General features: G+C 57.8%; 1 protein-coding gene across 2 annotated transcripts; it reads right to left on the bottom strand.

Annotated features, from left to right (window-relative positions):
- Positions 1-413: 413 nt before the first annotated feature.
- Positions 414-14162, bottom strand: CARHSP1 (calcium regulated heat stable protein 1). 2 transcript variants are annotated; one of them, XM_087815656.1, is made up of 5 exons: positions 14107-14121; positions 7890-7949; positions 5212-5376; positions 4443-4565; positions 414-2436 (listed from the first exon to the last, which is right to left on the bottom strand). In XM_087815656.1, exons 3-5 carry the CDS (start codon positions 5367-5369, stop codon positions 2274-2276), a joined length of 444 nt encoding a protein of 147 aa, XP_087671782.1. In that variant the 5' UTR covers positions 5370-5376; positions 7890-7949; positions 14107-14121; the 3' UTR covers positions 414-2273. The 2 variants fall into 2 exon arrangements, with proteins under 2 accessions (XP_087671782.1, XP_087671781.1); XM_087815655.1 differs by lacking the exon at positions 7890-7949 and having other exon boundaries at positions 14107-14162.
- Positions 14163-14544: the final 382 nt, after the last annotated feature.

Below are 14544 nucleotides of genomic sequence, written 5' to 3'. Positions count from 1 at the left end.
CACATGAAGACCCTCCCAGAACAGCCCTGCCTGTCATCACAGACCCCTCAAATCCCCCCCACCCTCCTGGAAACCAAGAACTTGGGCTCCACACGCCCCACCTCTGAACTCCCTTGTCTGGATCACCTGTTCTCACGGCTCACTCTCACACAACCGACATATAGATGCATCAACAGGGAATCTATCCACAAGTGACCAAGTGAGTGGCACTTTCTGTTGCCACAAAGCCACCTTCTACCTCTAAGCTCTCCTACACTAAGAAAGATGATTAGGAAAAAAGGGGTGATCCCATTTTCTTACCCCCCAAAACAACCCGGCTATGAAGTAGAATGGCTGTCAGCCAGGTTTAGGGAGCCGCCCTTTTGGAAAAGCTTCCTCACAGCCAGCCTCCCGTCAACAAACAACACACAGCCTTGCACAAAACAAACTTTATTGAGAGGAAGGAAGGTGGCAGTGGGAGAAAAGGCCTGGATTTAGCAACCCCAGATGCCACTCCCAGCTCCATCACCAACACAGGCCTCCCAGAGCCTCTTGAGTCTGTCTACCGAGGCTCTGAGCGGGGAGGGCGTCCCTTCCAGCTCTAACATCCCACAGCTCTGTAATACTCATCAAAGGAGCTGGTCACACAGGAAGGGCTGCAAGAGCCGTTTACAAAGGATCCGCACACAGGGCACCTCTGAACAGCAGGTCCAATCCCTAACCCACCGGCGGGCGGAGTCTGTGGGGTCACATGAAAGACGCAGGCTCTAGAAGTGGCTTTGGGAGTGTGGTCTGTACCCAACAGGCCTCCAGGGGCCACCTGGGGAACATTCAAGGCCCGTGGGGAAAGGTCACCTTGGACCCAGGAAAAGGCAAAGGCAGCGGGCAGAGGGCCCTTCAGGGGCATGATGGGCGAGGAAAAAGCAGGTCCAGTCACTTAACCAAGGTGTTTCACTGCACACACATCGTCAGCACGCCTTCTGTCTCAACAACTGCACCAGCCATCAGCAACGTGGTTCCAGCCTCCCACCCCTTCAGAGGAGGCCACCCCCAGGCTGAAAGACAAAGCATCCTGGGAAGGGAGCCGCTTGGGGAGGTCGCGACCCTTCCCGCACAAAGGTCCCGCCTTTCACCTGGAACATCCTGTCTACCCAAAAGCCAGCTTTAAAGGGCCCACTTCCCCGCCTGACAAATGGAGTCTTGACTACACATAAGCCACATCTTTCACACATACTACCCATCTACTTCTATTTTTAAATCACAGCTAAAGCCAACCCAAAGCACAGCAAATACAATGCTAAAGATCTGTTTACCGGAACTGTCTACAAAGGATGGCAAAGTCGGCAGCAAAGCGCAAAGAGCTGGCTCCACGAGGGCTTTAGTTGTGTAAAAACAAGCATTTCTTCACACTTGTTTCAGGAAAACCCCTTCATTAAAAGCATTTCTCCTTCAGGTCTGACTTTTCCTGACTGTCAGAAAGCAAGCTACCTACCTCTGGATGGATCAGGAGAAAGGTCTGTTTTTAAACAAACACCCTCCCCTCTCCACTCCCTCCTCCCACCCCACTCACCAGTTAAATGACTGAATGTGAAATGGCTCCTGAGCCCTAATCACTCAACTTGGAGACAGAAAAGACCAGGTTCCTGAGGGTTAAAATTCAGCTCTCAGCACAGCATTCCCAGGTGGAGGTCTAAGGGCTCCTGGAAAACCTTTTCCCGACCCCCAGCTGTGACACCTGCTGCAAAGGCACCTAAGAACCCCCCTAACACTCCTCCCACCCCTACCCCTTGAAGCCAGCTCCCCTGGATCCAACCAAGCCTAGAATCAAAAAAGCCTGCTCTGCTCAGGGTCAAAGAGACACAAGGAGGGGGCGCCTGGATGGGAATTCGTGCTGGGGAAACACACAGGGTCCATGTCACCACCCAGCGGAATTTTGAGCCTCCAACCCCAGGGGGACAGGGATGGGGGGCTCTGTGGGCTGGAGAAATACCACCTGACCCACCCCCTAGGCGAGGGTTGTACCTTCCACTCAGCACCATCCAGGCGCCTCTCCTTGTTCAATGCTTTTAATACTTTTCAGATGGTGAGGTTGTTGTGATGGTCAGAGACTGTGCTGGTGGCCCAGACACCCCGTGCCTGCCCCAGACACCCCTTCCTCCAGGAGCTACTTGAAAGGGACCGTACTCCCTGCTGTGAAGCCGTATCTTGGGCAGTGGAATGTCATCTCCAGTCCGGCTGCCTCCTCCCCCCAGAGTCTCCCACAAGCCCAGGAGAAGGGGTGCTCCTGGCCTCTCCTAGGAGCTGACGACGTGGCCGGACCAGGTCTCGTGCTTGGTGCCCGGCGCCAAGTGGGTGATGACCACCTCCACGGCCTGCAGCTTCTCATGCTTGGGCGGGATGGAGCACATCTTATAGGTGACCTCGTCGCCTTCCACTGGGACGTACTCCCCTTCCACACTGCAGGGCACGGGAAAATACACTCAGCGCCCAGCACGCAGAAGAGCCCGCGTGATGCCATGCCCAGGACACCACGCGCCACTGGTCAGAGGGCAACCCCTTTAAGACGACCTGCCCCTCCCGCCCCGTGTCAGAGGGAGCCACCGTGCTTTAAGCGGCCCCACGCTGCCCCAGCCTCTGCTCCTGCTGAGGAGCCCCTGACCCAACCAGCTGCTCCCTGGGACCTCTGATGCTGAGACAGGGAGCTCGGCCGCCTGGGGAGCTTACACTTTACAGTAAGCGTGTGCGCTGTGGGCCTTTTGGACAGAAGAGCAGGGGGAGCCAGTCTGAGCCAGAGAGAGAACCCAGGCGGTCCCACTGGAGTTCAGAGACAGCCTGGGTGAGGGTTTCCTAAGCCTGCAAGCCTGGTCCAGGAGTCCCGGAACCCAGGCTGCACCCCTGGCTCTTCAATTTCCCAGAAACCCGGTGAACTTTCAAGAAAGACAGAAGGGTCCTCTCCCTTGGGACCACCCCCTGAAAGATTCCCTTACTTTCTACGGGACACGAATCCCCATCCCACCCATGATGGGGATGCCCCCTTGATGAGACTCCATGAGTCCCCTTCAGATCCTGCACACCAAGGCCAACTCCCCCAGAACTGGTTTGCCTTGATTAAAGAATCAAAGAGCAGCCTGGCCGGCATGGCTCAGCAGTTGAGCATCGACCTAGGATCCAGGAGATTGTGGTTGGATTCCCGGTCAGGGCACATGCCGGGTTATGGGCTCGATCCCCAGCTGGGAGTGTGCAGGAGGCAGCTGATCAATGACGCTCTCATCATTGATGTTTCTATCTCTCTCTCCCTCTTCCTTCCTCCCTCTGAAATGAATAAAATATATTTTAAAAAGAATCACAGAGCAAATGGGGCTCCCCTCTTTTACTTGGCCACCAGGAAGCACAGGAATAAATGCGCAGCCACTTGGAGCAGCAGAACCATCTTTCTCCTTCGCGCCACCCCCGTGTTTTCCTTACTAGCTTATTTTTCATGACGCCTTGTGCATACCCTAGCAAACCACCACAAAGCCTTTCTGGAAAGGGGCAATGCACATCCCGCACGCACTAACGTACGCAACGTGCACTGTTCAGCATCTTAGGTCTGTGCTGTACGGGGGACCTACTGAAGACCGATGTGGAAGAATGTGAGGGAATGAAGAACGCGTACTTCTCCCTTCACAGCAGACATTTGCAATAGGGCCCCGTTTTCCAATATATGGCTTCTATATACAGGGTTGGGCAAAGGCAGGCTTACAGTTGTTCGTTATGGAAATGAATCCAATAATTAATAAGTACTAATACAAGGATAAACTCTGCATCTCCCATACTCACAACTGTAACCCTACTTTTGCCTCACCCTGTGCAGGATTTTCCCACAAATCGAAATGAAAGATCAGGGGATGCTGAGGCCAAGGATGGGTGGGAGTAGGGGTGCCAGGTCGGGACCCCACAGTTCTGAAGGGGGGAAGTGAAACACAGGCTGCAGGACGCCAGGCCTACAATGTGTGGGACCCGCCCTGAGCCCTCCAAGGGCTTCCAGACACTCAGGAAGGAAGGACATCAGTGAGCAAGTGACTTGAGAAAGGGACCAGCTCCAACTTCCTGGATCCAAGGGGCCCGACAGCCCCTGCCCTCATCTGGCCGCTTCCAGGAAGGAGGGCAGGAAACCGCCCTGAGGCCAAACACAGCCTCCCCAGCTCACAGGGACACCCCTCCCCATCCACCAGATACCCAGGGCACTCAGCCCCACCCCAACGGTTCTCCACACACACGCGCGCACACTGTCGCCTGCAGCATAGGACATACCAGCACCGCCAAGTGCAGTTTCACAACCCCACTCCCGAACAGTCACCCCAGATCACACACGCCTGGCCTCCCACCCTCATACGCAGCACCCATCACAGTCGCACACTCCCTGCCACTGAGGAACCAAGACAGTGCCCGCCAAGCAGCCCACCCAGACCCCACGGACTCACTCGGAGATGTGCAGGAAGATGTCGGGGCCGCCGTCAGCAGGGGTGATGAAGCCGTGGCCCTTGGATCGACAGAAGCACTTGCATACTCCTTTGTAGATGGGGCCCTGCGAGGCCCTCACCGTCCTGACAGAGGGGGGGAAGTGTGAGGCCCCCACCAGCCCTGTGGAACAGCCCCCACTCTCCTGTGCACACCCAGCACCACCCACGGCAGAGACGCCAGGCGGCCTGGCCGGGCCATCCCGTACGCCCTGCCGGCTGTTCACCGCACAACGCGGGGGGCCATCGCACAGAATCCAGTAGCCTTGGCAAATGTTCTCAGGACGCAGCGTCCCCATTTAAAAAGCAGGTATTAGACTAAAAGCTCTGAGCATCTCTGCCGACAAATTATTAATCAGAGCAGCGGCCTCCACTCACTGGGCCTGAGGTTGCGTCTGCCAGGCACCATGTGTGTCCTTTGCGGCACCGCAGCAACCCTCCTACTGTCCCCACTTTGCAGCTGAGGAGATTAAGGTCTCACAAGGGAGGAGGCTTGTGTGTGGTTAAAGGCCAATGATTTAAGACCAAGCAATTCCCACCTGTGGTGACCATCCCTCACCCCCAGCTCATGACAGGCTCTAGTGGGCCTAGGGCAGTGCCCTCCAGAGTTCGAACAGCACTTTCGTTTCTCACCCTGACCCCAACCCCACGTCTCCCCCATTTGACAAACAGGACATTGAGGCACAGGGATGGCCAGTCTCTAGAAGCCTCCCCCAGCCAGCCCAAGACTCACGCGGAGAAGGTCCTCGTACGACGAGTGGGCAGTGGGCTGGGGACCACATTGCTCCGGAGAGGGGACGGTGAGCGATTGTGGGTCCGCTGGGTGTCCAGCAGCCCGACGGAAGCCTGGTGGGTGGGGGGCTGCGGTGGCGGAGGAGGTTCAGATGACATGGCTGACCTGGAGAGAGACAGGGCGGGGGGCTCTCAGGGGCTCACATCTGCAAGAAGGGCCCCAGATGCATGCCCACCCCCACCCTGGAGAGTGTGCCAGCTGAGACTCATTGCTCTCGCTGGGACACAGGAGCGAGCGAGCTCAGTGTGAAGGTCAGTCATGTCTCCACAAACAAGTCAGCCTGCCCAGCTGGGTCAGGCGCCTCCCCTGAGGTCTACAGCAGCCGGGGGCCTCCCTCTATCACAGCTGTGCTCAGAAATGCTGGCTCGGACCTATGCCAAGGGTGCCACTGGTCCCTGTATGTCCCCAGTGCCCAGCACAGACCTGGGAGCACTTAGTAAATACTTGTGAAAAGAAGGGAGGGGAGGAGCTAGGGAGGCAGGCAGGGCTGGCCGGCCTTTGCTTGAATGCCAGCTCCCCAGTCTTCGCAGGACTCCAGCCACTCAAACATTTCCTGAACCCTAAGCGCCAGGGGTGGGGGGGTGGGGAGGCAAAAAAGGGAACAGCACAGTGTTCGTCCAGGAAACTCAGGGACACAAACCAAAGACAGGCTCAGACAGAGTTTGGATCCCCTGGGGCTGTCACAAGCCTGCATGGCAAAAGCAGCATCTCCACCAGGCCCCTTCCCAGGCCCCAGCCACTCCGAGTGCATTTCCATCCCATCTGGGTCACCAGGCGGCTTTGACAGCCAGTTAACCTGGGGGATCCCTCGACATGCACCAAGGGGTGGGAGTCAGAGCGGCTGGAGGGCTGGGGGAGTGCGCTCCACAGTGGCTGCCTTGCTCTGGAAGTTCTGCCAAGATCAAGACGTGGCTGCTGTGCCCCAGGAACACCACATGGTGACTACAAAGGAGTCCTCTCTAATGGTCTTGGCTCAAGGTCAAGAGGAAAGAGCCAAGCCCAGGGGCCAGAGGGCCTCGGTAAGTCCCTTCCCCTCGCTGGGACCAATTTCCCATCCGCAGAGGGGGCAGCTGTGTGGACGTCGCTGGGCACCTGCTCAGGGCTTCTAGTAGGGACATGGGGTGAAGCGCAGGAGCCTGAGCTCAGACCTCCTCCAAGTTCACACAACAAGGGAGGGCCCCAATGGACTTCACATACCTCTCATGGGGTTTTCAAATTTAAAATGTCAGCAATCTTTTAAACATCCCAGGAGCTTGCCTCAAAATCCAGATTTCCGGCCACTTGTGAGAGAAACTAGCAGCTCTGACCATCCTGAAACCCTGTTCGCCACCCTGTTTCCCTCATTTATAGTAACTATGTGGCCCCAAGGCATTAAGTTTTCTATCTAAATCACCCAGCAATGGTCCCCTCTGTCCCCAACCCAAACCACCCAAGAACAGGCCTGATTCCTCCCCACAAAAAACAAAATCTCCACCCCCACACTCCCCACCACCACCCCATCTCCACCACCCCACAACCCACGCCCCAGCAGCCCCTGGCAGGTCTTACTTCTGTCTGGCTGAGAAGGGAGAGGCCAGCTGGCCTTCTGGAGGAAGTGACATAGCTACCTCCTGACCCTTCTCTCAGCTGCAGCCGCAGCCAGGGAGGACCGTGAGTCCGGGGAGCCCCCACCTCAAAAAGGCCCCAGCTGCTAGGCTGGGGGTCAGGGCTCCAGCATGACCCACCAGCACAGGTCATAGAGTCCTGGAATGTTCCATCGCATGGGGTTCTGGGAAGGGGCCAGCCCAGAGAAGGGGGAGCGGCTCTGCTCTCCCACTCCCACTCAGGCCTCCCAGGACAGCAGGTGGGGCCAGAGTGGCTATGACACCTAGGTGAGGTGGAAAACTGCCCTCCCCACTCCTACGCATAACCTCCCTCCTTTCCTCGGAGTGAGGAACGTCTGACTTCAAATCCCACCACTTGCCAGCTGTGTGATCTTGGGCAAGTTACTTAACCTCTCTGGACCTCCGTTTCCATATCTGGGAAATGGAGATTATAATAGTACTGACTTCACACCATGATCATGAAGTTGAAATGAAATAATACGCACTGAGTACTTGGCACACTGTTCACCCAGACAAGTGAGCAGTAAGTGTCAGCTATAATTGTTGTATAATTGTCATCATAAAATCACTCAATAAACGTGTGCCCAGTGCCAAGCCCTGTTAATGGCATTAGAGACACAGGGCTAAATCTGGAGCCAGAGAATAAACAGGTAAATCGATATATGAACAAGACTGTCAGATCGGCCAGATACAGAACATCAGGTGCAGAAACCTGCATACAGAAATGCACCGGAACCCCGGATACCCAGCAAGGGGTAAACTGAGAAAACAAGAACCTCGCCCCCAGGGTAACCTATCCTCCCCCAGCATATCCCTGGTCATGCAGTCTAGACCCGAGCGGTTCCTCTCTAAAGACAACATCTAGGCCTCAGTTGTATTTCAGCTCCAAGCCTAGAAAAGCAGAGAAACCAGACAAGTGGGGCCCTGGCTGCCTCAGGACCAGCTCTGTTGACTAATGACCCCCTGCCCTGGTGCCGGCCAATCACTGGAGACCACGACCCTGAAGGGGCACACCTGGAAAGCTGATGAATATTCTATTGGACCCTCCCCTGAGAGCGCCCCTATGATTTCCACCTGCAAGAGAGAGATAAATAGGCTCAGGACAAAGGACCCAGCATGTGCTCCCCAATGGGGGGAGCATGCCAGCACCGTCTCCATCCCTCTGAGGGGGCATGAGACTTGCAACCAGGGGAGCAATGGGCTCACCCCCTGAACCTGCCCCCAAGGTCCCCCTTCCTTCTATGAGTTCTCAGGGAGCCAGAGCAGCCCAGCCTAGGCTCTCCTGCTGATGCTTCTATGCTCTTCCCTGTTACACCGTCCCAAATATATTTTCACTGACACCATGGACCCAGTACCCTTTGGCTCGGTGCTGTGTAGCCCTTCTCTTTGTATATTCCCAACCCCTTTTAATAAATTTTTCTTTTTTCACCGGTCTGAGATGGCTATTTAGCCTGCCCATGTACCACCTTTCAAAGATCATTGCAGATTTCTGAAAGGGCTGGTAAAAATGCACAGGAGATAAAAATAACAGGGTGGTGGTGCTTCCCTAATGTGGTACAGCTGGGCCCTGAACAGTAAGAGTCAACCATCTGAAAAATAGAACGAGCCTCTTGCAAGTAGAGGGAAATGCCTGTGCAAAGGCCCTGAGGCTGACAAGGGCCCAGGTATGACTGAGGCCAACAAAAAGACTATGTGATGGATGCTGGGGACAGAGTGGGTAAGAGACAGGAGGCACAGTGGAAAGGAGGGCAGGGCCAGCTCAGGAAGTACTGGGCATCAGCATCACCACATGTCTTCCTTTCTTCATACCCATTTGTCTGTCTGTCTCCATTCCCCTTGCCATGATTACCTCCCCCTAGGTTAATGAAGCCGGCCCAAATTGGGGCCCCCTTCTCTCTCCACCCCTGCCCTCTCAACTCCCCCAATACACTCAGTTCCTCAGAGATGCCAACAGAAGCTCATGACTTTGTGGGGTAAGCAACCTGAGGTCAGCACTAGGTCCCCTCTAGGTCCCTAGGGCCCAGTGCTGGAGCTGCCACAGAACAGGGTTTTGGACACAGTCCTGGGAATAGCCCAAAGACTCCTTACCCAGCATCAGACCCCAAAGCCCTGGCTGGCGTTTACCATGCACTTGATGTGTGCTCAGCCCCTTGCACAGTCTGCAGGTGGCAACATTCTTGCTTACCTGGCAGAGAAAGAAACTGAGGCACTGGAAGCACCCGTGACTTGGGGAGGGAGGGTGGGAAGTCCAGCCTGGGAGACCCAGGAACCTTAATCACCACCTCCCTGCTGGCCTCTCGGAGCTGAAGAGCAGCTGCGGCAGCTGGAGCAGGACTGGCCCAGGGCCATCGCCCCCCATGGGCCTGGTAGGGAGGGGGAGGAGGAGAGAATGGCCTCTGTGTAGGGGAGGCCTCAGTCAAGGTCAAAGTCCAGCTGTCAGGAAAACAGCTGGGGGAGGGGTTGGCCAGTCACCCAAGGGCCAGCTCTGGGGCCCTGTTGCTGCCCCCCAACACACACAGATGGAGGGGAGTACAGCAACCCAGCCCCACCCACCAGCGTGGTCCAGGCTTCCCAGCGGGCAGCTGCTCTCCCAGCAACACCAGGGGCGGCCTCAGGGCCTCCCTGGAGGCGGCAGCCCCGCCCTCCGCGACTAGCCCCGCCCCCAACGCCCGCAGCCGGGAGGAGTTTGGAAACAGGTGCGGGAAGCTCAGGCCGGCAGGAGGCTCTAGGCCACACCTGGGACGGGCCTCTGGCCTACAGCAAACTCAGGCCAAATATCACGCCCAAGGCATGTCACAGTTGCTGCACTGTGCACGCATGTGTCTGTGAACATGTGCGTATATGTGTGTCTGTGTGTGCACATGACTCTATGGGTGTGTGTGACTCTGCACGTGGGTGGTGTGTGTGTATGCACAGGTATGTGTGCTCACACATGACTCTGGAGCCATCTGCGCATCTGAACACATGCATACAAGTGTGCATGTGCTGGCTTGTGGCCCAGGCTTGTCGCTGCCAGTGTGTGCACACCAGTGGGCTAGGTGGGCCGCACCCTGCCCCCAAGCACACCGGGTGCCCACACTGGCACCAGAAGACCTTGAAGAATGTTGCCTCCTGTTCAAATGAGAGTTACTGGGCACCCACCATGTACAGGAATGGAACTCGGGACAGCAAGATTCCTGCCCTCAGGTAGCTTATGTGCAGGAAGGGGGGACCCACAACCACCAGGACTACGAGAACAGAGAATGGGCCGGCAGTGTTCTCAGCACTTCCCATCTCATTTCATCCCCATTTCACTGATGCGAAAACTGACACACAAAGTATCAAGTAACCTGCCCGCGTCCCACATCTAGTAAATAAACTGGTGAAATACACAGTACATCCGACAGTGGAAAAGCTATGGAGGAAAAGCAAGCAGGGGAGGGGAGTGTGCGTAAAGGGCTGTATTTTTAAAGCAGGTGGTCTCAGATGAGCAGCTGGCCATTATCCCTCTTAACCAGTCGGCACCCCTAGGTTCTGAAGAGTGCCCAGCCAGGAGAGGAGACCCAGGGCCTAAAGGTGGGGAAGCCAGGAAACCACTCCCACCCTGCCTGTCCCCAGGGAAGGGTGGGTCACCAGGGCCTTTACCCTGGGAAAGGGCAGAGAAGGGGGCCTCATCCCAAAATAGCCTGGGAATTTTCCACAGGCCACGCAGTCCCTCCTGGAAGGTTATGAGAGTTCCACCGGGCACCAGGCGCCTCCTTGACCCACCCACATATCTGGGGGCTGGAGATCCAATCCTGCAAATCTCTTATTAACCCCCCTCCTGCCCTCTCAGCCTAAAAGCCACCAGCCACATAAAGGAAAAGTCTGTCTTGAGCCAAGGAGCCAGCTGCTTTCTGCAGGGAGGAGAGCCTTGGCAGTAGTGCTGTCAGTCATTTACACTGGATTTTGCAGTTCATTTCACAAGGATCCATTCTTGGTAGCTTTCAGATCCTTGAGAGCACAAAGACAGGTGAACAAGATCTGGGTTCAAATTGGGAGCTTCATTCTCAGCATGGTTCTCATCAAAGCCAAACTTCACCAAGCCTATTTTTTTTAAATATCTAAGCTCCCCACTCTGAAAAGGGGGGTGTCTCAAGCTTTCCCTGGGTTTCTGGCTAGCAAGGTGAGGGCTGGGCACCATGTTCAGACACTTCCCACCCCAGGGCCAGGCTACTGCTGGCAGGTGAGGTGAGTACTAGCCCACACAAAGGGAAGGAGACAGGGCACTGGAGAACCAGTCATGGGGGACAGGGCAGTGAAGGTGTTCTTTCTACTGTCCACCAACTTCTATGTCAGGTTCTGTGCTGGCATTTACACACATTAACTCAATTCATCCCTACATCAGCCCCACAGGAGAGGCACTTTTATCATCCCCATTTTACAGATAAGAAAACTAAGGCACTGACAGGTTTAAACCAGCATTCCTCACACTTTAGTCAACCCATGAATCTTTGGGGATGGTGATAAAATGCTCATTCTGATTCTGAAGGTTGGAGGCTGAGGCCTGAGAATCTGCATCTCTAAGGGCCCCCCAGGAAGGCAGATGCTACTGGACCACAGAACACAGAGCCACACAGAGCTGGGGTGGGTTAAGGGACTTGGTCCCCTATCAGCCAGTGTAAGAGGATGGAAGGGAAACAGGGTGGGGGCTGTGGAGGCTCTAGGTAAGTCATAAATTTACCCTGGTGTACCTGGGATCCTGGTCTGTAAACTGAGGCAGAGACACACTGACCTCTCTCTCCTTTCTTCCACACCTCCAGCCCAGCTGAGGCCCAGCCTGGCAGAACTGAGAGCTTGCAGGCCTAGAGGGGTGAGTCAGCTGAGACAGGACAGAGGGGGCCCAGGAAGCCAGAGAGGCCCACAATGAGCCCCATTCCCCTCCTTTGTTCCAGAGAGATCCTGGTTCAGGGGGAGGGAGAGTCAAGGTTGAGGGGGTGGAGGAGGGGAAGGAGGGGAAGGGAGGAAAAAGGAGCAGTGGGGTGTGGGGAGTCAAGGGTAGCCAGATGGGGGAGTCAAATGGGGGGGGGGGAATGAAGGAAGAGTCAAGGGGAGGGGGAGGATGTGGCAATACAGAAAAAAATACAAACAGGGCAGGAGGGGGCAGCCCCAGCACTGGCGTCTGGGGGTGGATGCAAACCGCTGAGCCTCATCCCAGGCCCAGCTGGAAACCGCTGGCCTGCCCTTGGGACCCAAGTGCTGGGAAGAGGTCAGAAACCCCAGGACAGTGTGCCGGGAACCAGAGGCAGGCCCTCCGGCACTGCGGCCTGACCTGACTCCCCCACCATTAGCACTCCGGCCCTGCCCTCCCAGAGACTGTCACCCAGCTCCCTGACCACCTGGGACCCACCTCGGCCCAGCTCAGCCGTGACAGCCCCTTCTGGGAGAGCTCAAGCCCTTACCGGTAACTAGAAGCCGACTGCACCTCCAGCACACACCCCCTGCAAGTACTCGGGTGTTCATTCCATCCTTGCCTCCCTGGCCCTGGCAGCAGGCCTGAGTTTCACTTCCTCTGTGAACCCTGGCAAGCGACCTCACTGCTTCACACCTCAGCTTCCTCATCTGTCAAATGGGACAGTAACAGTGGCAGCCACCCAGGGACATTGTGCAGACTTGGTGTGGTGGCGGGGGCCACGACTACAATGGGCTGGGCCAACAATAGTTGAGCCGCTTATGGTGGAACTATCAAGACACAGGGCCTTCTGGAATGACCCCTCCCATTCCTGTCCCTGCTGATGGGACACAAACCAAATGCCCTGACTCTGCCATTAATCAGGACAAAGAAGAAAAGATCCCCTCCCAAGGGAACCCACCCTCAACCCTACCCCCAGATCCCAGGCACACGCCCCCAGGATTTCCTCAACCCTGGTTCCCTGACCCTGGGCCAGTTGGGGGGGGGGGGAGGGGGAGGGAAGACAGGCCAGCACTGAGAACCCAGGGGGAGTAGGGGAGCAGCAGAGGCAGGGAGGCCCCTGGCCTGGAGGAGGGGGCAGATCACTTCAGGAGTGGGGAAGTCATTCCTGGCAGAGGGACCTGCAGGGGCAAAGGCCCAGGGGGAGGGGTGCAGGCGACGGAGAGAAGTGGGAAAGACCCAGGCGGAAGACAACAGAAAGCTCTGCTGAGAAGTGTGGGGCTTAGACGGCAATGGGGACGTCAGTGGACGACCTTAGGCCTGGGGTTTCTTTGAACCGATTGTTTTTACAAGTTTCCCCTGGCGAAGGGATTGGAGGAGCAAGACTGGGAGCCAAGAGACAGAAATATCAAAACAGCAAGTAAAAAATGTTAACAGTCGCTAACCTTTCTTCTGGCGCTGGGTCAACCATCTCCTTTTATTCTCACACGTCGGGTTAGGGTAGGAAAAATTACATCCCCAGTCTACGAAAGGGGAAACTGAGGCTCCGAGAGGCCTCCCGGGTTGCCATTAGATCCCCCCATGAGAACGGAGGCCCTGCCTCGGGCGGGCTGACCTGCGCTCCCCCCACCCCACACACATCCAGTTCAACCCCAGAAAGGCGGCGGGGGTCAGGGGCTTCCTTTTTAAAAGTCCAAAAAGAAGAGTTCACTTCCGGCCTGCACACGCGCGGCCAGCTAGGCCAGAGGGGCGGGAGGCTGCGGACGCGGGTGAAGTTTTCGGCTCCGCCTAGGGGCCCCCCATCCGGGCGCAAACACAGCCCGCGAGCGCCCGGAGATCCCCCCCCCCCGAGGCAGCCAATCGCGCGGCGCCAGGCGGCTCCCCCACCTCCCCGCGGGGCCGGGCCGAGGTCCCGCCGCGAGCCCACAAGTGCGCGGCCGGCTCCACTCCCCGAGCGGCGTCCCCCGCCCGCCCAGCGCACCGCGGGCCACCCCATCCGCGCTCCGGGAAAGGGAGGGGAGGGGACAAGGGGCGAGGCGAGGCTTCCCTGCAAACCGAAAACAGGTGGCCGGGGGAAGTGCTCCCGACGCCCGCTCCCGACGCCTCCAGCGGCTGCCACACCCACCCTTCCGCTGGGGTGAGGAACTCCTCTCCCCAGACAGGCCTGGGCGGCGGCAGGTTTCCTAGGAGCCCGGGGAGTCCCCGCCGGAGCCCCCTGCCGGCGGGCCCGAGGACCCTGCCACGGGGGGCTGAGGGGCAGCAGTGGCGCGGGGGAGGCCGAGGTCCCGTCGCGGCAGCTTCGGGGCTCCGGTCGCGGGCACCCCGCCACACCCTCCTGGGGTCCCGGGGGAAGGGCCCTACCTGGGGATCCGCCGCGCTCCGCCAGCCGCCAGGCTCCGACTGCCGGAGCTACATTGGGGAGGGGGCGTGGGCGGGGCGGGGCGGCCGAGGCCCCGCCCCCGGGGCGTCCAGCCAATGGCGCCGGGCCTGGGGCGGCGGGGCGGGACGGGGGGGCGCGCGGGGCGGCTTCGGGGGACCTTTGTGTACCCGCGCGCGGCGGGCGGGAGCGCGGGGCGCACGCTCCAGGGGGCCAGGCCCCGGGCCCGGGTGGGGGGGCGGCAGTGCCCGCCTGAGCTGTGCCCGCCTGAGCTGCACCCACGGTCCGAAAGCTGCCCTGAGAAGTGGAGAATCCGGCCTTCGCGCCCGTGCGGGTCCCTCGGCTCATCCACCCGGGACGGCTCCGGACGGACCTTCGCGCCAGAATCCGGACGGGCCCGGGGCGCTGCAGGACAGCGGTGA

This window comes from Miniopterus natalensis, chromosome 3, assembly GCF_054644295.1.
Source record: "Miniopterus natalensis isolate mMinNat1 chromosome 3, mMinNat1.hap1, whole genome shotgun sequence".
Taxonomy (NCBI): domain Eukaryota; kingdom Metazoa; phylum Chordata; class Mammalia; order Chiroptera; family Miniopteridae; genus Miniopterus; species Miniopterus natalensis.
This window is presented reverse-complemented; position numbering and strand designations above follow the sequence as displayed.